The following is a 23782-nucleotide window of genomic DNA, read 5'->3' as shown; positions in this document are numbered from 1 at the left end:
AATTAAGCAAAACAAGCTGGTACAGAGACCTCATCTGACAGTATATGCATGTGTATTCCCCCACCTCTCCAAGAAAAGGATGACCTAGGGGGCATTTCTGTAACTGACCACAGAGGCTCTAATAGTTCCTCCTATGATGCCAGGCTAATTGGTTTTTGTCCCTTTACCCTTTTGCATCTCTTGGAGTTTCTTAGATTTCCTTCTCTTCTTTCCTAGCCCTATAAGCTCTTGGTTGCTTTCACATTCTCCTAGTTCTCTTCTTATGTTGCTCTCTCTATTAAAATGAGGCCATCCCAAGGCCTATGGGATGATGAGGGAGAGAAAGAAGAATTTCACAGAAGTAGCTAACAGTTGTGCTTTAAGAGACCTAAGCTGGCAGTTGCAGCTTCATCATTCATAGCATCACAAGATTTTTGGCTCACCCAGGGACTCTGGGAAGAGCCTTGCTTTCTCTTGTCTGGCTGCCTGTGAACAAAGAGGGGGAAATAATCCCTGTTCTCAAGCTCTCACAGATTATCTCAAAGATCTATATGTGTATACATATGTGTATACATATTCACATGTACACAACAGATTTATTTTGTATATTTTGATGTAGATCATATCTCTTTAATATATGCTAGTCATAAATGTGATGAGTAGTTTCTAGATGAGATCTCATCTTTTCCTCAGAGGTTTTCAGGGATTCTCTGTTGTCTCCTTTTCATGAATTCCTGCAGCACCAAAGCATACACACAAAAGAGACAACCCATCTGCATATACACAAAATAACTACAAAATAACAGGGAAGGCGGGATGGCACTGGTATCTAGGGAATGTCACTTAGGTGAGGTATTAATGTATTTGGAAACAGAGACTGAAGATGGAACCCTGTGTGTGAGGAACAGTGAGAAAGCCTGTTTGGCTGATCAGCAGTATTGTGTATGATATACATAAGGGATTTCTACCATGATACAGTGGTGGCTTCTAGCACCCACTGAACAAAGATTAGGCACATTGAATGGGGTGGGGGTGGGAGGTTCCCTAATAAATGTTTATGAATTGAAACAAAGATCCTGGAGCAATTATGAGGAAAGGCTGCCTCAGTCACTCCATTCCAGAGAAAGCAGCTCTTTGGTGAATGACTCTTTTCCTAATGGAATTATCTTGTTTTCCAGGAAGTGAAACAAGAGATCAGCCAGAGGCTGACACTCAGTGACTTCCTTATTAAGCCCATTCAGAGAATAACCAAGTATCAGCTGCTGCTCAAGGTGAGTGGAAGGAGAGCCTTGGACCAGATCTGGGGCAGAGAGTCTTCACTCAGGACCAGCCATAGTATAGATGCCACATGATCCGTATTGCAGGATCTAGTTCCATATAGGCTACATATTTGTGGGGGTAGATGGGAAGGGAAGGGAGGAGAGAAGAAGAAATGGAAAAGTTGGAGTGAGGGGGAGAGGAGATAGAGGATAGGGACTGGACCTGTGAATTCCTTGGTATATGGAATTCCCAGATGAAGAAATTCTTTCATCAATGCAGACAGACACTTTATCTGCTGTCTATGATCAGAGAGAACTTCTGAGAGCATAGAGTTTAAGTTACTTGCCTTGGATCACACAGTCAGTATGTGTTAGAAGCAAAATTTGAATCTAGATCTTTTAGGCTTCAAAGTGGGTTCCCTATCCAATGTACCATGCTGCATACTATCTCTAGGTAGACAGACAGACAGAGATAGATATGAATACTGTTAACAATTCTATCCAGTTTTATATGACTGAACATCAGTTGCTTGTTTTCACACTGCCTAAGAACAGACAGTATGACTGTTGTTTTTTAAACCCTTACCTTCTGTCTTAGAGTCAATACTGTGTATTGGTTTCAAGGCAAAAGAGTGGTAAGGGCTAGGCAATGAGGGTTAAGTGACTTGCCCAGGGTCACACAGCTAGGAAGTGTCTGAGGCCAGATTTGAACAAAGGACCTCCTATCTCTGGGTCTGGCTCTCAATCTGCTGAGCCACCTAGATGTCACCAGGACTGTTATTGATATTGGCTTAAGTGTTGATTTTTTTAAAAAAATGAAATTTTCTCTTAAATTTTAACAACAAAAAAATTAAGCTATGTTAGTCTAATTCTATACACTGAAAAATTAGTCTCTGTATTTTCTACATACATATTTGTAACCATTTGTTAGCTATTCTTTTTCCATTTGTCCATTCACTTGTATCTCTACAAATATCTAGCTAATATTTGTGTACATATATATTGATGTATCTATATACCATACATTCATATCTCTACAAATATTCTAAAAATACCCTCCTTCTTGGTCTTTTTTCTCTACATCACATTATTTCAACATTTTTTCACAAAGTTTTTTTCAGCCTTTCATCAATTGTTAGACATAACAATTATGTTAGTCTCTAGTTTGTTGCGATTACAGTATTGACATATAAATATACATTTATTCATGCAAATATATGCATAAGAAATCATTATATATAATAAATATATATATATATACATAAAAATAGAGAGACAGAGACTTCCCCACTCCTGACCTTTCTCATAGACCTAAATTTTCTTAAGAGTGGACTTCACAGTATTTTAATTCATTTTAAAATTATTTTAATTAATTTTACATTAGTCTTTTCCCCAAACTGGGTTTCCCTTCAGGGCTATGTTGGAAGCATTTTTGCCACTTCTGACTGGAAAGCAGACCTCTGTCTGGGGTGATTTGACTGGCTGCCAGGTGGTCCACTGTGTCTTTTACTAACTGACTTCACCCCTTCCTTCTCCTGTTCTCTGTTTTCCCCTCATTCTCTTTAGGACTTCCTAAGGTACAGTGAGAAGGCTGGTCTGGAGTGTGCAGATATTGAGGTGAGTTTCCTGCCCAAATGGGTTGGGTGGATAACTATTAATAAGGGCAAAGTAAAGCAAGATTTTCCCATGCAGCCCAATGGCCTCAGTCCAAACTCTACCTCCCAACCCAGAGAAGACCTTTTAAATGGCAGCTGATGCAAAATAAGGATTAATTAGTGTTGGATAAGTCTGGACACCAATAAATGTTGATGAATTTTCAAAAATTCTTTTTATTAATTATTTTAAAATTTTATTTTATTTCTATGCATTATTTACTATTTTTATTTTTGTTGATTAATTGACCATTGATATAGAGTTAATTGATTCTTGGCTAATGACTATTGATATAGTGATAGAGTTTTAGAATATAAAAATTCCCATGTGGAGCACCTCAATGGTAGGTCCTGCTCAGGATTTTCTTTCTCTCCATGGTTCTGCATGCTTAATGAGGGCATGTGTGCCTCCTTGGCATCAATCTTCAGAGGTTAGGGCAGTACTTATCTTGGGAATATAGAAGTATCTCAGTATCAGTCTCTGTATTGTCTTTTCTAAACTGTCTCCTGCCAGACATTGATGAGTGGGGCTGTCATGTGGAAGAAGGATTAGACTTGTTCTGCTCTGCCCCAGAGAGCAGAGTTAGAATCAATGGACAGAAGCAATAGAGAGGATAGATTGCAGCTTTGAATCAAGAAAAAAAAATTGCCGATGGTTAAAACTGTCTGAGAATAGAATGGGTTGCCTTAAGCGGGTGTGAATCCCCCATTGCCGAAGGCCTTAAAACCAAGGCTACTGACCAACGATTTGTTGAGGGAGTCATAGAGTTTAAGAAACTCTCATGGACCCTTCCAACCTTTATTTTCAGAGATCCTGGTTCTATTTGTCCAGACCAGGTGGACTCTTGGATCTAATCCCACCCTCTGTTCTTCTATAATTTTTTTCCCTTTGGGGTGCACCTAAGTTTGCCCATTTCCAGAAAGGAAAAGACATGCTGCCGAAGATGTGAGACTATGCTTAAGAAACACTTGAACACAATGGTAACAAGTGGATCTGGTTTAGCTAGACTTTTTCCAACCTATTTCAGCCCCAAAGGTCACCAGCCAGACCAAGTAATGTCTGTGGGAAGGAGGAATAAATGGAGGACTAGAAAAAGGAAAGGGAGATTCCTAAGGAAATGGGATGCCTCAAATGGCCCCCCAGCAATCACCTTAAGTGCTGTGGGATGTCCACCCTGACTTAAATCAAAGAATTACACTCTTCTTTGAAGTTAACAGGAGACCTGTACCCAGCCTCACCTCCCAGGTGAGGGAGGGGATACTAGAAGATCCTGCCCTCGTCTTCCATTAGAAGCAGCCTTTCCCATGAGCCTCCTGGGCTGACATTGCCCTTCTGCCTCTCTCTTCCAGAAAGCAGTGGAGTTAATGTGCCTTGTTCCAAAACGCTGCAATGACATGATGAACCTTGGACGCCTACAGGGCTTTGAGGTGAGCTACTGAGAATGTTCCTGGCTTTTTTCTTTTGAAAGGGAGATGGGATAGTGGAGGGACAAGACAGCAAAGACCTCCCAGATTGGCTTTTCTATCTGAACAGTCCCTTCCATGCCATCCTTCTATGAAGCAGCTTCAGCTAAAATTTCAAGAAAAGTACTGCTTCTCTGTTCATCTCATCTCCTTCTCACCTGATGAGCTTGAAGTTTTTATTCACTTACCATCCAAACTGGGCCTTTCATTTCCCTCTTCCTGAATTCTGGGACTATTTTCCAAACTATGACCTGAGGCTCTAAGGAGCTCACAAAGACAAGAAGTGCCAGGTTTTTAAAAGCTACTTCAAAATAAGGATACAAATATAGGAAGATAGAGTATCAGAGCAACTTCTCCTATACTCCCTCTGATTTCCATCCAAGATTGATAAATTCAGGAATGCAGAGAGAGAACAGTTATGGGTTGACCAATAGATTTTAGTTGATGGAGATGATACCCAAAAGAATAACCATATATAAGCCTTTTTTTATCCTTTTAAGGGATTTTTTAGGAGCAAGCTTTACCGGTGTGGGTACACCTAACACTGATGTTCATCCCAACTCTTCTGCTGCTTAGTAAATGGCCTTCATCAGATGAGTAACTATTTTGGCCACAATAATTGATGGAAAGCATGGGGGCAGTGATCACCTATGAATTTAACTAAATTAACTGACAGTCACAGAGCTGGACACTGGACTTATATTCAAAGTTTTTTCAACTAGGCTAGTCTTGACAAAGGTTGAACTCCACCTCTGAGTATCCAGGCTCATTGTTAAACCACAAGGAAGCATTAGAGTAGAGATTTAGTCAAAGTTCAATGATGAACTTATCAATATGATGAGGAGGCCAGTCTTACTCAGGTAGCCCAGCCACATATATAGAGTCTAAGAACATTGAAATGTTGATTTCTGTGCTGCAGGTAGTATGTGTTCATGTGCATGTGTGCACACACATAAATACTTACATATTTAGTGGTACAGCAGGATACTTAGCTATAAGCCCCCAAGATTTGTGATATCATTACTAAGAACAGTTTTAAAAATGCAAATCAATATATTTTCCTACTTAAAAATTAGCATCATTAATGATTAACCCTTTATGAGTCAAACAATTAATAAGCACCTACACTGTGTTAAGTAAGGGGGCAACGGAAAGGGGCACTGCCCCTTCCCTTAAGGAGCTTATGATCTATTAAGGAAAACAACAAACAAATGAATATGCTTGTTAGGGGAAAACAAATAAGATAAATATGAAATAATTAACAAGAGGAAGACACTAGAATTAAAAGGTTACTGAATATAAAATTATTTTTGAATATTAATTCAGAAGAGCATGAGAACTGGCACTGTTTCTTTCATGCTTAGGAGTTTTGGGAAGATATGGATTCTCTAACTCTTTCCCAAAAGACCTACTTTACTACTATCTCCAGCCCACAACTATTTTAAGAAGTTATCTTGGGGAAAGAAGTCCCAGAAGCTGAGTGGGTGAACAGAAAAAAGGGGTGCACTAAAGAAGACAGAACTCTAAAGCAAATAAGTAAATGCATCTGTCTCTAAGTACTAATGTGAAATGGAATAAAGGGGGACATGGAAGTGATCAGAGCTGGGATGAGGTTAGTTAGGGAGGGCTTCTTGGAAGTGATGACAACTCTGATCTTAAAGACAACAACGGTGAAGGTATAGGCAGCACACTTGGGATCTGGATACCAAGGACATCTCAACCACTGTTCCTTGCTTCTTTCTGGAATTATCTGTTCCTCTTGGCAGTAACTAAATGTCTAAAATTGACTTTATAAAAAAAATTATAAATTTAAGTACCCTCAAGAAATCAAAGAAGTAAACATACAAAACAAGGGAGAAAATCTCACCCCAACTTTTACCTTTAATAAGAAAGAGCCAAAAAAAAATAAATAAACAAAAATAAATTAGATACTTTTGTGCTGTGCCCCTATCCGCCAAATTTGGCCTTGTTTTCTCTCTGTGTGTCCCTTGCTTCTCAAACTCTCCTCTCTGCCCTCCTCCTCTCTTGTCTCTCCTCCCTAACATTGGATTTGCTGTCTTTTATGTGTATTTGCATAAAAGAGAATAAATGTACATATACGTATATGTACACACATATACATATATACTATTTTTTGACCATTCTTTCAGATGTAAAGTAGTACCTCTGAACTCTGATCTGTCAATTATTAAGGAGTTGAAGTCTTTACAGGTGGCACAGTGAATGAAGAGTTGGGCCTAGAATCATGAAGACCAGAGTCCAAATCCAATCTCAGGCATTTACCAGTTTTGTAAACCTGAACAAGTCACTTAGCCTCTGCCTCAGTTTTCTCATTTGAAAAATAGAGATAATAATAGTATCTTATCTCTTGGGATGGATGGGAGGATAAAATGAGATAATATTTGTAAAGTCCTTTGTAGACCATAAAACATCATATAAATGCTAGTTATCATTGTTTGCGTTATTACCTTTTCACATAGCTTATAAGATCCTAAATTTAAAGCCAGAAGGGACATTGTTGATATTGTTCAGTTGTTTCAGTTATGTCTGACTCTTCATGGCCCCATTTGGAGTTTTTTTGGCAAAGATACTAGAATATTTTGCCATTTTGTTCATCAGCTCATTTTACAGATGAAGAAACTGAGTCAAACAGGGTAGAATAATTTGCCCAAGGTCACCCAACTAGTAAGTGTCTGAGGTTCATATTTGAACACGAGAAGAGGAGTCTTTCTGACTCCAGACCCAGCCCTCTATGTGACACCTAGCTGCCCTCAGAAAGGGCCATAGAAGTCATTAACTTGATTTTACAGATGAAGAAACTGAGTCCCATCAAGGATAAATGACTTGTCCAGGGTCACACACATAGTAATAGTAGTAGAAACATCTGATGTGAGACTGAAATCCTATACTTCCTGACTCCAAGTTCAGTGCTCTATAGACCACACCAAACTGGATAATAGTTTGCATTTTCTACTTTATAAATCACTTGTGCATGCCCTGTGACCCTGTTCCACTAGGAAATAAGTGTTAACAAGTCTTGTAAATAAGCAATGAGAGGCAATTTGACACAGTAGATAGATGATCAGCCTTGGAGACCAGGGTTCATGTCCCACAAGCTTCCGACACAAACTAGCTCTGTGATCATGAATAAGTTTTTTTTTTTAATTTTTTTTTTTTTTATTATTTTAAACCCTTAACTTCTGTGCATTGACTTATAGGTGGAAGAGTGGTAAGGGTAGGCAATGGGGGTCAAGTGACCTGCCCAGGGTCACACAGCTGGGAAGTGTCTGAGGCCAGGTTTGAACCTAAGACCTCCCGTCTCTAGGCCTGGCTCTCAATCCACTGAGCTACCCAGCTGCCCCGATGAATAAGTTTTAAGACTAAATTACAGGGTGTCCAACTAGCTGTGTGACTCCGGGCAAGTCACTTAACCCCCATTGCCTCATCCTTGCCCTTCTGTCTTAGAGTTGTTAATAAGACAAAAAGTAAGAGCTAAAAAAAAAAAAAAAAAAAAAAAAAAAAAAAAAAAAAAAAAAAAACTTTAAGTTACAAAACTGTACTCATTCATTAGTGATGGAAGCTGAGAGTATCAGTACCTGGAGTTTCTCAGACTGACAAAATTATAATGTGCCTGAACATAACTCCCCTAAAAAATTAGATTCATCCTGATAGATTTAGAATGTCAGTTCTTTCTCTCACATGTTTAGTTTAAGTATTTTTCCATGTTTCTTTTCTTTTAATTTTCCAAGTAAGTCTTGGTTTAATAAGATAATTCCTTTGTGAATGGAGTGCCATTCTTTTTCTTTTTTTTTTTTTTTTTAACCCTTACTAAGGATCAATTTCAAGACAGAAGAGCAGTAAGGGTTAGAAAATTGGGGTTAAGTGACTTGTCCAAGGTTTCACAGTTAGGATGTATCTGAGGCCAAATTTGAACTCTACACCTCTTGACTCCAGGCTTGGCTCTCTATCCACTGACCCACCTAGCTACCTCTTTCCCTTCTACTTGCTCAGCCTACCAGCAAGGGTTCTGGTGTATAAAACTGTTGATAAGTCTTAAAGCACTATAGAAATGGAGGATTATTTTGTGTTTATTTGGAGCTAGGTTTCTCTTCTCCTCCATAATGGAATGGGAGTCCAGACAAACATAATGCTATCAGACAAAAATGCCCAGAGATAGATAGGGTTCAAGATTAATTTCATTGATTATTATCCAGAATAAACAAGACTAAACTCTTCTCTCTTGGCTCTCCCCTCCTTACCTCCCATATCAATTCCCTTCCTCAACAACCTAGAAGCTTTTCTAAATTTGAGATATTTTGAACAATCTTGAGAAGAAATAAACACTCCCCCTCCCACCTTTGAGAGGTCATTCTGGCCCAAAATATTGTGGTTCTTTGAAGGAAGTAGGCCCCTGGGAAGAGATGGGGCAGTGTGAGTGGCTATTTAGTTTACTTAAGTCATGTTAGGTATCATAGGAATTGGAGAGAGAGAGAGAGAGAAAGAGAGAGAGAGAGAGAGAGAGAGAGAGAGAGAGAGAGAGAGAGAGAGAGAGAGAGAGTGTGTGTGTGTGAGTGCATGTGTGTGTGTGTACACACACCTCTAAGTCTGTCTACTATCCCCATGGTGCCCTTCTAATCACTGGAGAAGCCAATAGATGTTTTTGCCCATTTTTCTAATTCCCTGGGAGAAGTTGGGCTCAATAATCCCCCTGCTTCTTGAGCTTATGGTTCCCTTGGAGCTTTTGTTGATGTAACCTTTGGGTCAGGATCTTACGTAATTATAATATAACTTATAAAACATTTCTGTCTAGCTGGCCATGGACTTAATATTAACTTGCTACTAGGCTGGAGATAAGCCCTTTGGAGTGCTGACCTTGGCAGCAGAATGCTTGGGTTGGAGCATAATACAGGGATTTCTCAAGAGCCCCAAGGAAGAATGACTGGAGTAGTGAGTGTGGTTTGGGGAATAAGGAGTGATTACATGGCATCCTTGGCATAATCTGACCCACAGAGCAAAAAGGTTCATGCACCTACTACATCAAATCATTATTTAGGGAAAGTTCTTTGACTGGAGGGTTTTTTTCCTTTTAAAAATGGAGGTTCCCTGAGAATTATAGGGTTCCTTCAATCTTGGTGCCATAAACAGAAATCTGCTGATTGAAGAGAGTAGGAAATTTAAAAATAGGAATACAGAAAGTTAATCAACAAACTTTTAATAAAGACCCACTGTGTGCCAGGAATAAAGTGAAAGGCAGCAAACAGTCCCTATTGTGAGGGAGCTCATACTCTCATGGGGATAATAACATGTAAATAGGATACATATTTACATACATATTAATACATAAATACATGCATATTAATATTATACATTGCTTCTGTGCATTCTTTATAATTGGCTATTTTTGTATGTGCCATCTACTAGACTCTAAGTTCCATGAGGGCAGGTCCCATATTTCAAATACTGGAAAATATACAAGATGTAACTTACACAGTATTCCTACTATATGGATGCTTAATATTTGTAGAATTGCTGTTGGATTGAAAATATCCAAATAAGCAATAGTGTATATTCTTATCAGAGCCACCTGATTTCTGCTGTGGCCAGTTCCAGTGTCTGCTAGGGGCTCCTTCTATGCCCTCTCATTCTCCTTTGACCATTCTTTCTCTTCGACACAGGGCACCCTGACTGCCCAGGGAAAGCTGCTCCAGCAGGACACCTTCTACGTGATTGAGCAGGATGCTGGCATGCAGTCCCGGACCAAGGAGAGGCGGGTGTTCCTGTTTGAGCAGATCGTCATCTTCAGTGAGCTTCTTCGGAAAGGGTCTCTCACCCCAGGCTACATGTTCAAAAGAAGCATCAAGGTGAGGAAGAATTCCACAGGGCTGGGACTGAGAAGGAGATATGAGTAATGTTTCTCACACAGGGCTGGCAAGGGTTTGGCAAATTCCCCCCTCCCAGACTGAAGCTTTTGTGGAGAAATAGAACAGGGCAGCTAGGTGGCTCAGTAGATACAGCACTGTAGCTGGAGTCAGAATGACCTGAGTTCTAACTGAGCCTTAGACACTTCCTGGGTATGAGAATCTGGGCTAATCATTGAACTTCTGCCTGCCTCAGTTTCCTCAGCTGTAAAATGGGGATAATAATATACCTCCCAGGATTGCTGTGAGGATCAAATGGGATATTTGTAAAATACCTGGCATATAGTAGATGCTTAATAAATACTTCCCCCACACACACCCATTGACTCCAGTCTGGTGGCCTATTTCCACTCTATCTCACTACTTTCTCCTACCTACTGTTTTTCTCAGTCCATGAGATCTATTGTAATGAGTTAGAGACTATTCATTGATTAAACTAATGGATGTACATTGCTTGCTTGCTTGCTTTTTTAAACCCTTGCCTTCTGTCTTAGAATCAATACTAGGTATCAGTTCCAAGGCAGAAGGCAGTTAGAGTTAAGTGACTTGCCCAGGGTTATACAGTTAGGCAATGATAAGGTCAGATTTGAACCTAGGATCTATCCACTGAGCCACCTCACTGCCCCTAGATGTATATTTCTTTCTGAACAAAGCTTGGCTCTGTTGTAGATGATTGCAGAGGAAAGGATTAATAATGTTTGAAAATCCTTTCTCCCAGGATTAGACTTTTTTCTAGATTCTGGAGCTCATCCTAATATATGTGTATATTTATATGTGTTCATTTTTCTCCCCCACAACCTTCCCTGATATAAATTTGGACAATCATGTGTTCTCTTTAGAAGGTATGCAGACAGAAAGAACATAACATAGCCAATCTCTAAATGTGTATATGTCTTCTACAAAATAAGTGCCAAGAGTTAGATTTAGTATGCTACCAGTTGCATTGAATTTTTCAATTCAATTTTATTTTATTTTCAGTTCTGAATTGTCTCTCTCTCTCACCTTCCCTTCCCCCATTAAAAAATAGCCTATTATAAATATGTTTTATATACATATATATGTATACCAGTAAAACAAATTCCCACATTAACAATACCTGAAAAAAACAATACTTCTGTCTAAAATCTGAGTCCCTTGACTTATCTATCTGGAAGTGGATAGCATGCTTCAGCATGAGTCTTCCAGAATCATAAGTTGGTCCTTGTGTTGAGCAAAATTCCCAAGTCTTTTAAAGTTTTCTTTGCAATATTGTTGTTGTTATATAAATTGTTCTTTGGGTTCTTCTTGTTTCACTTTGTATCAATTCATAAAAGCCTTCCCAGGTTTTCTTTTATTTATTTTTAAAATTTTACCTTCCATCTTAGAACTGATACTAAGTATCAGTTCCAAGGCAGAAGAACAACAAGGGGTAGGGCAGTGGAGGTTAAGTGACTTGCCCGGGATCACACGGGCAGGAAATATCAGAGGCCAGATTTTAACCCAGGACCTTCTAGCCACAGGCTTGGCTCTCTCTATATACCCTGGGCCTCTTAGCTAGGTGTCTCTTCCCAGGTTTTTCTGAAACTATCTTCATCATTTCTTATAGTACAGTACTATTCCATCATAGTCTTATACTACACTTGTTCAACCATTCCCCAATTGATGGATACCCCCTCCCATTTTCTAATTTTTTTGCCACCACAGAAAGAGTTGCTATCAATATTTTTGTACTCCTATTGTTAATCTTTTTGAGATATAGACCTAGTAGCGGCATCACTGGGTCAAAAGATATTCACAGTTTAATAGTTTTTGAGGCACAGTTCCAATTAGTTGCATCAAATTTTGATTTCAAAGTTTTGGGTCATGGAGTGGGGATGAAGACAGAAAAGGCAGAGACTAGTATTGATTGTGAGACAGGGTGACTTATGGTGAGTATTAATCCCTGGAATATTCCAGAATCAAATTGGGACTTGGATTAATATAAGTAAAAAAGTTATAGAATTACACAATAAAGATTCATAGTATGTTTGTGATTCTCCCCACCCCATAACCTCTACTTCCAGAACCAAAAGGCATGAATTCTAATCTGATAAATACAATCAATGTCACCAAAAACTTTTTGAAAATGTTACTCAATGTAAAAAAGTGACCTTGATCTGTTCTAGATGAACTACCTAGTCCTGGAGGAGAATGTGGACAATGACCCCTGTAAGTTTGCCCTTATGAGCCGGGAAACATCAGAGAGGGTTGTTCTACAGGCTGCCAATGCAGATATTCAACAAGCCTGGGTGCAGGATATCAACCAAGTCTTGGATACACAGCGAGATTTCTTAAATGGTACGTATACCCCTTCTTCATTTCAGTGGAAACCTAGAGCTGTCAGCCTCCTCCAGACTGGGTGTCTACAGAATATGGCGCATTCTGGGTTCTATTATGTTGTTGCTGTTTTTTAAGTATGTTTTGTTGACATCTTTTAGTCTTTTTGTCACAGTTGTTTCCCATTCACCACCACCCTTTCTTGTAACCAAACAAATAAAGTAAAACAAAGAAACAACACAGCTAAGCAAAATGTCTGGCATAGAAGATTCTGACAATGTATACACTAATATACCCTTTCCAATAGTGTCCATCCTATTTCTCCCATGAAGGAGAAAGTATGTTTCATAAAATGTTTTCTGGGACACAGACTTAACGGTAGTCATGGCCTTCATATCCTTTAGGAGTTTAGGTCTTTAGGGTTGTTCTCCACTTTTAACAGCTAGACTGGCAGAATAGTTGAGAACAGAAGACTAATTATTTTTTAAAAAAGATTCCTCTGATGCCTGAATGATAAGATAACTGGTCTCTCACTACCTGCTTATTCCCTCACTTCTCTCAGGAGATAAGAATGTAGGCAGTGAGATTAGGGGATCTTCTGGAGTGGAGGAGTCCACTTGGAAATGGTGAAAGAGAGTCATGCCTTCCAAGGGCTCAGCTGGCCTTTACATGATCTTTTTTGATACTCACAGCAATTCTTTGAGGTAAGGAGTACAAGAATCTATTTTTCAGATAAGGCAGTAAAGACCTTGAGCTTGTCTAATTCCAAACAATGAATAAATGACAGAAGCAGGACTTGAATTCAGGTCTTCAGTCTCCAAATCTAGTGTTCTTTCCACAAACAATGGCTCTTTCTCTGTTCCCCCATCAGATAGGTATACTGGTAGTTAGTTGGTGTCTTCTTCTCCCTCTCTGTCTATCTCTGTCTCTGTCTCTCTTGCCCTCTCTCCTTTTCCTTCTCCCTCTCCTTCTTCTCCATGTCTGCCTCTCTCACATACATGCACATACACCCCCCCCCCAAAGCTTTCTCCACCTAACAAAACAAAGAAAATATACTATAGTAGACATCTCTGGAGCCAAAATTGGAAATGCTCTCCTTAGTCCTCTAATTAGCTGTATTTCCTTGGCAAAGGCCTTTTCACTCTCTGTGTTCAGTTCCTCTTCTGTCAAATAATGATGCTGGACTCAGTGATCTATGAGTCCCCTTCTACCTCTAACTCATTATTTTATGGAACTCTCCAGAAAAAAAAATGTAATATAAATCACCTGGGTCATTTTACTCTCTTTCTGATGCAGCAGAACATTTTCAGAGTACTTGGAAAGGACCCTAGGGATGCTCTCATCCAATCTTCTCATTCAACAAACAAAAAAATAACTTGCCAAGTGCCCCAACACTACTTAGTACAATGTTAAGAGTAGAATTTAGGTTTTCTGATTCCTACTCATGTGGTTTGGGATTGGGTTTGCTTTTCTTTTTCATGTGCTAGAAAAGATTATATAGCCTATGAGTTGCTGACATTTTCTCTAAGTAGATTTGAAAAGCAGGACATTGGAGCTCTTTCTCATACACACTAGCCTTCCTAGTAACACTAGAGATCCCTGAAGATAAATAAAGCAATGCAAAATGCTTCAGACAGCTTGACTCTGGGCAACTCTCATCACTTGCCTGCTTCTTAGCTTACTCACCCATAAAATGAGGGAACTATGCTAGAAATGCTATTTTCCCATGAGCAAATATAGGACCTATTCTAAAAAGTATCTGTTCATGAAAATATGTATAACTCTGAATGTAGCTAGATATGCTGGGCTCAGAGTCAGGAAGACCTGAGTTCAAATCCAGTCTCAGGTACTTATTAGCTAGATTGACCCTCTGCCTACTTCAGTATGCTCATCTATAAAATGTGTTAATAATAACACCTACCTCTCAGGATTATCAAAGGATCAAATGAGATGAAGTGCTTAGCACAATGGCTGACACATGGTAAATCCTATATAAAGGCTAGTAATTTTTAAATTATTATTAGATAGATAGAATTTAATGGATACCTTTAGGAATTGTTTTCTCTAAAAGCATGTGACTTTTTAAAAACCCTTACCTTCTGTCCTAGTATCAGTTCCAAAGCAGAAAAGCAACAGGGGCTAGGCAGTTAGGAGAAAATGACTCGCCCAGGGTCACATAGCTATGAAGTATCTCAGGCCAGAATTGAACCTAGATCCTCCAGATTCTAGGCCTGGTGCTCTATCTTCTGAATCACCTGGAAGCCTCTTCGTTCTTTTTACTATATGGATTTGAAAAATTAATAAAAGTCAAATTTCAATATTACATAATTCAGACTTTTGAATAATTCTGACTGGCCTTCCCCCAATTATAATGAATAATGAGATCTTTTTGAACTATGATAAACATTTACATAAATCTATTTCTTTATTCCATACACATGCTGTCAAGGGTTAGAGCTGGGTAGTTTTCTGTTTGGTTGTTTATTTTTCCCTATTGGTAAGGACGAGTTCCATTCCTACTCCACATCCAAGAAGATAAGTAGTGAAGTCCCAATGTAATGTTTTTTATTTGAAGATAGTACAGAATCAACCTGTCCCTCCAAGGTAAGGTTCACAATCCTGCCACCATACTTATCATTTACTGTAAAGGACTTTAAAAAATTATATATGTGTTATGCCAAAGGGTTCCAAGCCTCTGACCCACTTACTTCAAATTACAAGAGAATGACATTCCAGTAACAACAAAGTCATTTGGACAGGCTTTTGGAGTTTGCTATAATGGAATTTGACTTGTACCATGTTCTTCCAGTCACTTTCAATACTCAGAGCTGGTTCTACTGACTGGTTGCAAGGTCTTTCATGGTGTCTCATCCCCTTTCTCTTCTGAACCCCTAAGCCAAAAGTCACAAAATAGCAAAATTGGGAGCATCAGCATGCCAGCAGTCCACTGGGGCTGGGACTAGCGTCTCCAGTCTTTGGAGACCACCTTCCTGCCCCTTTTTTCCTGCTTCCTGCCTCTATTTACCAATATGTTTCACCTGCATCCTCTGATCCAAGAGAAAAAAAGAGGCTAGTGATTTAGTCAGCCTTTAGGCCAGCAGCCCTCTCCATGGAGTTGTCTCTCCTTCTTCCTCCCTTGAGGTGGGACCTGGGGATTTCAGTCATTTACAACTGCCTGATTCTGGGTGAGGGGAAAATCAATTAGACTCTTTTTTTTGTCTTTTTTACTTCTCTAGTCATTTATTTTCCACAGCTCAGTCCAGAGACTTTGGTTGGTATGTGTAAGAAAAACAAAAAAAATTTATTTTACATTTTAAAAGGCTGCACCTCTAGGCACCAATACTTAAACTCCACTGCTGGCCCTTGCTGATAAAGGGTTGCTCCTTGACCCTTACAGTTGTCTTCTCTCCCTTGATCTATGGTCAGCCCCTTAAGGGCAGGGGCCCTCTCCATCTTCATCACTCACATAACAATCACTTATATATTGGAAGGGGGAGAGGATACAAGTTGATTCAATGAAGATCAGAAATTGGTAACTGGCTTTTCTTCTACAGCACTACAGTCACCAATTGAGTATCAGCGGAAAGAGAGGAGCACAGCTGTCATGAGGACCCAGCCTCCCAGAGTGCCCCAGGCCAGCCCCAGGCCCTACTCTGCTGTCCCTGTAGGGGCTGAAAAGCCCCCAAAGGGCTCTAGCCGGAACCCATCACTGCCACCCCTGAAGATATCTACCTCCAATGGCAGTCCAGGGTTTGACTACCACCAGCCTGGGGACAAGTATGAGCCCAGCAAGGTATGTGGATCTAGCATTCCATTGCTTAAGGGAACACTTTATCAGGGCTTACAGTTATTAGACTAGTTTAGGGGTTCAGAACAATTCTCAACTTCATCATTTGTAAAATGGAAAGGTTGGACTAGTTCAAGTTTTTTAACCTGAGGTCTATGAATTTGGTTTTAAAAAATATTGTGATCATAAGGGCAGCTAGATGACTCATTTGAAGCAAGAGTCAGGCCTAGAGATGGAAGAACCTGGGTTCAAAACTGACCTCAGACACTTCTTAGCTGGGCAAGTCACTTGACCTCCATTGCCTAGTCCTTGTTGCTCTTCTGCCTTGGAGCCAATACATAGTATTGACTCTAAGATAGAAGGTAAGGGTTTAAAAAATATTGTGATTACTGCATTTCAATCTAATTTTATGCATTTAAAACAGAGAAAGGGTCCGTGACACAACGATACAAATCCTTGTGTTGGAAAGAGCACCATGGTACCTTCTAGCTCAAATATTCTGGTTTTTTAATATACTGTAAAGGGGTTAGGAAACCATAGAAATGGATAATGCAAAAGTTATGATCCTGGAATGCACTGTGGCCTTAAAAAAATATTGCCATTCCTAATGATGATTGACTCAGACTGTTATTAAAATGAGTTCACATTCCCTGAGCAGATTTTAGTTGATGGCAAGAAGAGGTGGTTAAGGAATGTACTTGGCAGGGTGGAGAAGTAAAAAGCCAGCCTGGAATTAAACACTTGCCATAGATAATCTATAAACTCCTAGCAATCCCTTTTGGATAATTGAGAGTTTACTCTAGGCCCAGACCCAGAAACACAGCTGTTTGAACACTCTGTAGTGATACAGAAGGAACACTAGAGTGGGTCTTCCAAGTCCTGGATTCTATTTCCAGATCTGTTATTCACTGATACTTTGAATGAAAACTCCTAAAGGATTTTTTTCCTTACACCCTTAGTTCCCCTCATATGTAAGTCAGGTTTAAAATATAACTTCGGGTCAAATTTCATTTCAACCAGTTGTGATTGATAAGTTTTGATCAGGGACCAAATTCCTCTGCCTGTCCCACATAAAGGCACCAGCACATTCTTCCATACTCCTTGGAAAGTAATAAACATCCTTATCCCACCCCTTTCCAACTAACATGAGCCAACTTAATTCACATGAACAGTTTGTGGTATGATAGGCTACAGAATTTACAAAGTTAGTGGGTAGTGTTGATCGAGCTGCTTAACAGACTATGAATGTGAGATGGAAAGAGTGCTTGCCTTGGAGAGCTGAGTTTAAGTCCAACCCCAGATAACTACTAGCTTTGTATTTGGGACAAATCATTCCATCCCTCTCACTAAACTTGTTTCCTCATCTGTAAAGTAGGGATTATAATACATGTATTATCTGCTTCACAGGATTTTGGTACAGAAAAAGACTTCATCAATCTTAAAATGACATGTAAATGTGAGATAGCATTGCCAAAGATTACCATACCAAAGGATAGTAGATAGAGAGGGAGATGGGAGGTCCTGGGTTCAACTCTGCCCTCAGACACTTCCTAGCTGTGTGAGCTTGGGCAAATCACTTAACCCCGATTGCCTACCCTTTATTGCTCTTAGTGTTAATTATTCTTACTTAGATACTTAGTATTGACTCAAGACAAAAAGTAAGAGTTGTTTTTTTTTAAGACTATAATACTGAGAAAATTGGAGAGGAAGATTATTTGTATAGATGTCAGAAGTGATTACTTTAATGGAATAGAGACTAATTTCAAAACTTTGGAGGGAGAAGAGTGAGTCTGGAGCTCCTATTTTCCTCCTCTTTCAAATGAGGAAATTGGACTACATTGGATTTAATTCCCTTTCCTACTGGTTGAAGAAAATTGAAATCATCCCATCTAATTGGTCTGTAAGCGCTTAAGGAAAAAGGACAAGAATATATAACATCTGGAGCATTTTAGACCTTAGCTTCTTCTCTGATAAACTCTAAATCTTATATTAAAAAAAAGGAAAAAAGATAAAATCTTCTCCCCTGTTCCTTAAACCCATGTTTATATCCGAGAGGCATAGCTAGGGATCTTTGTGCCCTTGGGCCATACCCTGCTTGCACCCAAATATCCCATACCCCCAAGCCAAATATCTCTTCTACCCTATAATGTGATTGGGCAGGTATGACTTTAAGAGCAAAGACTATTTTTGGTGTCCACAGCAAAGGTGGTCTCACTCACCCACCTTTAGTGATGGAGGTGATGCAGTTAAATTTCATCATCTTTAAAAATGGGTATGGGGCAACTAGGTGGCACAGTGGATAGAGTGTTGGGCATGGAGACAGGAAGACTCATCTCCTTGAGTTCAAATCTGACCTCAGATACTTACTAGATGGGTGAACCTCTGTTGCCTCATCTGTAAAATGAACAGGAGAAGAGGATGGCAAACCAATCCAGTATCTTTGCCAAGAAAACCCCAAATGAGATCACAAAGAGTTAGACACCACTAAACCAACTGAACAACAACAAAACTAGGTATAGTAATTCAAATGATATGGATATGAAAGCAACTTGAAAACAATCACAGTGCCAAGTTAGAAAGGCACTCAAAGGTCAACTAGTCTAAGCCATACCCAGTGAGAATCCCCTCTTCTGATGGCCTCAACAATACGTTCTTAGGCTCTGGCTAGATGTCTCTGGTGATGGGAAATAAACCATTTCCACTTGAAGATGCCCATTCAACCTGTGAATGCTCATGAAGTAAGTTTTTGGGGTTTTTTTACACTGAGCCAAAACCTGCCTCTGCCACACCTAATTCTGCCCTTTGGGAGAAATCTGATCCAGTCTAAACTTTCTTGCATATAATAAAAAGCCCTTCAAATATTTTTAAACTACTCTCCTAGGCCCTTAAATCTTTTCTTTTCCAGATTAAATGTTCCCAGTTCCTTCAACAAATCCTTGTACACTACTATGGAATACTTTCCTGCCTTCTCATTATTTAGTTGCTACTCCTTGAGGGTGATCCAGCTATTATTATGCTTTCAAAAATATGGTGCCTGGAATGGAACCTCATTCTCTAGCTGGGGACAGTGCTTGGATAAAAGACAGCAAGACTATATAACCTCTCAATCTGCACTGTATGCCTTTCAGAAGGTCATACTGTTTTTTGCTTATTTGTTTGTTTTGCTTTGCTTTGTTTTGTTTTCATTCCAAGGCAGAAGAGTGTGAGGGCTAGGCAATGGGGGTTAAGTGATTTGCCCAGTATCACACAGCTAATAAGCGTCTAAGGCTATATTTGAAACCAAGACCTCCCATCTCTGGGTCTGGTTCTCAATACACTGAGTCACCTAGCTGTCCCCTGGTCAGACTGGTTTTTTGTTTCTGTAGAATTACAGTTTGTTTCATGATGCCTATAAAATGTTGGAAATGCTTGGGTCAGAGGATTGATTAGCAGCTCTATTGATCAGAACTTCTCTCCAATCAGAATGCTTACACATTAATCAGTTGTGTCACTGACAGATTTTAGCTAAAGCTCAGATTGTTTTTGTTCCATAGGAGCAGCCAAAAATAATAATAATGACCAATATTTATATAGCACTTTAAGGTTCACAGAACATTATATGTATGTATACACATATGTGTTATGTGTGTATATATATGTATACACATAATACACACATACAAAATATATTATAAGCATAAGGTGCATATATAATATATTATATGGTATGCATATTATATATTTATGTAACATAATATGTGTATACATTTATATTTTATATATATAAAGAGTGTGTATAATTCTGATCTTCACAATAACACTAAGGTGGGTATTAGTATTTACTTTTACAGATGAGGAAACTGAGGCTGAGAAAAGCTGCCTGACTTACCCAGGGTCACAAAAATAGTGTCTGAGGTTAGACTTGAACTTCGGTCTTCTTGAGTCCAAGTCTATCTGATTTATCTTGCTATAATAGGAACTTACATAGGCTTTAAATTTATTTAATTTGTTAATTAATTTAATGTGGAATAGGAAGCCAAAATATGTGCCTCCGCTGTACTCAAGTTCTCTTTGACATCTCCCTTCTTCCCTCTCCTCCTCCCCTGCCAGAGTGACATGGGAGGGTGCAATGGGACCTCATCCATGGCAGTGATCAAAGATTACTACGCACTGAAGGAGAATGAGATCTGCGTGAGCCAGGGCGAGGTGGTCCAGGTCCTCGCCGTCAATCAGCAGAACATGTGTTTGGTCTACCAGCCTGCCAGCGATCATTCCCCTGCTGCCGAGGGCTGGGTCCCCGGCACCATCCTGGCACCCCTCACCAAAGCCACTGCTGCAGCAGAAAATAGCGACGGGAGCATCAAGTAAGTGCCTCGTTGGCTTCCCTGGGAGAGCAGTATATGGATTAGGAAAAAAAATCCAACACACAGTAGGGACTTACCGCTCCTCATGCTCGACAGTGCCACTGGAACTAATGTCTGAATGCTGGAACCACATACCACAGGGGGCATCCATGCTGGATAGTTTGGTTTTTGTTTTTTCTTTTTGTTGACTGCTTTTTGTTTATTTTTTCTCCTTCTCCAACCTTCCCCCCACCCCCTCATTTGTTTAAAAAAAGAAAAGAAAAGAACCTTAATGAAACCCTGGGTGATTAAAGGCATGCTTTCTGTTGCTCTGTTTGAGCCCCTATCACAAGACTCACTGGACTGGACTTCTATTTATGTTGTATTAAGTTACTGAGATATATATATAATATTATATTATTTTTTTTTATTATGACACACACATAAAAAAAATCCCACCTTAGCACAAACCCCAGGCCTGCTGTTGGCCAGCGGCCTGCTGCTGTCCCCAGGGGAAAAAGGGGGCAGGGGATGGAAGGGATTTTAGGGTGGGTTATTGGTGACACTTCCTTTGTACAGCTTGTAACTTTTTCAACCCATCCATGCCCCCCACCCTCATTTCCCTGTTACTTTAATATATGTTCCTGATAATTTGTAAGATATTTCTTTTTTTTTTTATTGTGAGATCCTTCAGAGTACATTCCTGTATAAAGTATTTTGCACTATTTAAAAGAAACCCATATGGAAGAAGCCAGGGTGTGCAATATATTGGATAGCCGCAATGTTCATCATTGTACCTGTAATGTAACTAATAATTTTAAATGTACTATTTTAAATATGTAAAATAAATTTTCACCATGAGCATGTTTTAATGAGGTTAAAGAACTAGTTGACCCTTCATTTTCCCTACCCTAAGCCCTGAAACTTGAATAACATTTACTTTGATAATGAAATGAGTGGATTGACTATATCTCCCTCCTATTCCTTCTCTGGAATTTTAAAAGTTGGTCTAAAGCCTAGGTTGTTCCTTATTCTCCCAAAATCCATCAACCAACAAGCCATTTATTTCATCACTACTACGTGCCACACACCATGCTAGGTCCTGGGGGTAAAAAGACAATGGATAAAAAAAAGGTTGCTCAGAGTTAAAGATTCCATCCTTCCCTACCTGTTGGTTTTCACTATCATAGACAAAGAAGAATGGTACCAGATGGGCAATGCCCAGCCTATTTCTGTCAAAGGCAGTTGACAGAAATGAACTGCTAAAGCAGGCCACATCACTTGACTTGCATTCACCCACTTCTGGCCCCATTAAGCAGCTGCCCATGGCAGTGGGGTGAGGGACTTTTCTATTGCTTAAGCTGGTTCATAGTCAAAAGATGCAGGTGCCTCTGGCTTCACTGTTGCTTCCTGCTCTCACCCTTCCTCTAGGATGGGGAGAGGAGGAGCATCCTAGTGTCATTCCTGATCCTTCCAAAGAACTATTGTTCATCCGGACTTAGTCTGACACCAAAGTGGTATTGGCTGCATATTACAGACCTGAAAGATTCAGGTGATAGTGCCTGAAAAGACCTTAGTTGGTTTTTCTTTTGCATTTTCCCCATTCCCTCCAGAAAATCTCAAGTCTTGGGAATAAAGCTTCCCCAAGCTCCAAAATGCTTGTTCGGTAGAATGATCCCTTTCAAGAGCCAGCTCTTGAGGCAGTTAGGTAACACAGTGAATAGAGTGCCAGGCTTGGAATCCCGGAGGACCTGGGTTCAAATCTGGCCTCTGACACTTCTTAGCTATATAACCCCGATCAAGTCACTTAACCCCAATTACTTAACCCTGCTTGCTTTTTTTTTTTTTTTAAGAGCCAGCTCTCTGATCTAGGAGCTGCCTGGCTGAGACATGTGGCGTCTCCACCTCCCACCTCCCACTCCCCACCTTCAGGTCATTTCACCTTTCATCTGTACCTCACTCCCACTGGAAGGGAAAGTACATGCTGGGAGAGTAAGGGGAACTGAATCTGTCAATCTGGGTCTTTCTCAGCAGCTTTCTATAGGTAGGAAGGGAATAAAAACAAATGGCTTAAAATATAAGTCTTTTGTATTAGTGATAGGGAACTCATCCCAGGCTCTCTTTGGGTATGCCTCAAACACAAAGCATGCAGAGTTGGTTATAGCGTCTACCGGAATGGTCACCCAGCCAGTTACCACTCTAGGATTTCTGTCTGTTCACGTCTAAAAGATGGAAATTCATAAGCCATTGCCTAAATCTCTGGGATGGAAGAACTCAAATTCTGGTCTCCTGTGACCTCCCCAATTAATAGGTAGGGAGTTTGTCCAGGAGATCATAAAGGTTAGGGCTAAAGCCAGAGGGTATTAGATGGTAATGCATTTCCTAATTTCTTATAGCACAACAGTACTCCATTGCCAACAAATATCACAGTTTGTTCAGCCATTCCCCAATTGATGGGCATTCCCTCACATTTCCTAGTTTCAATGATAATATCAATTTGATTATTGTTCCAAAAGGAAGCAATGGATGGGGACAGAGCTACAAGCATTGTGGTTGATCAGGTGGTAAAATGCCTATGCAAGTGAAGACCCAGGTGTGGTGGTGGATGGTTGGACCTTAATCATGCACTTTCCCAGATATTCCTGTTCTTCCTCCCTCTCTCCTCTGGGCACTAAGCCTTTGCTCTGACACTTCTCTCTTGCCTTTCTTATGTATATCACAATGTGCAGAGGAAGGGTCCCTTTCTAGTCTAGAGCATCATTTGCATATGATTGGTTTGGGGGTTTTTGTTTGTTTTTGAGAAATCACTCTTGCCAAGCCTAAGCAGCATTTTGTCCAGACAGTGACTGGAACTTCAACCAAGATGCTGCCACCACATGCAAATAGAGAAGAGGTCCTACCCCAAGTAGGACTGGAAATGGTAATCAGCCTGCCTAAATGGTGAATCATATTTGGGATCTGCCTTTGGGATTCTCTTCCTCTGACTCTCATGATATGATCAACTTCATTAGGTCAATATGACAGGTCTCTGCCAACCCAAACTCTCATCTCCATCACTGGGGGAAAAGGGAGACAAAATGGGGAATAAAATGATGGAATGGCTACT

At 39.8% G+C, this 23782-nt stretch overlaps 1 protein-coding gene across 7 annotated transcripts in view; it reads left to right on the top strand.

Moving 5' to 3' along the window:
- Nucleotides 1-23782, top strand: part of LOC123242351 (kalirin) — a 188211-nt gene that overhangs the window by 101312 nt on the left and 63117 nt on the right. For 3 of the 7 annotated variants that reach the window (XM_044670037.1, XM_044670035.1, XM_044670036.1), the window contains 7 exons: nt 1158-1250; nt 2805-2855; nt 4241-4318; nt 10030-10215; nt 12417-12588; nt 16122-16360; nt 20444-21590. In XM_044670037.1, the coding sequence (XP_044525972.1) occupies nt 1158-1250; nt 2805-2855; nt 4241-4318; nt 10030-10215; nt 12417-12588; nt 16122-16360; nt 20444-20701 (1077 nt within the window). In that variant the 3' untranslated portion in view covers nt 20702-21590. Of the gene's footprint in view, nt 1-1157; nt 1251-2804; nt 2856-4240; nt 4319-10029; nt 10216-12416; nt 12589-16121; nt 16361-16568; nt 16574-20443; nt 21591-23782 lie in introns of those variants that run through there. The other 4 variants (XM_044670039.1, XM_044670038.1, XM_044670033.1 and 1 more) reach the window with 3 other exon arrangements.

The sequence above is a fragment of the Gracilinanus agilis genome, chromosome 3 (assembly GCF_016433145.1).
Source record: "Gracilinanus agilis isolate LMUSP501 chromosome 3, AgileGrace, whole genome shotgun sequence".
In the NCBI taxonomy this organism is placed as follows: Eukaryota; Metazoa; Chordata; class Mammalia; order Didelphimorphia; family Didelphidae; genus Gracilinanus; species Gracilinanus agilis.
Note: the sequence above shows the minus strand (reverse complement) of the source record. Positions and strands in the feature narration are given on the sequence as shown.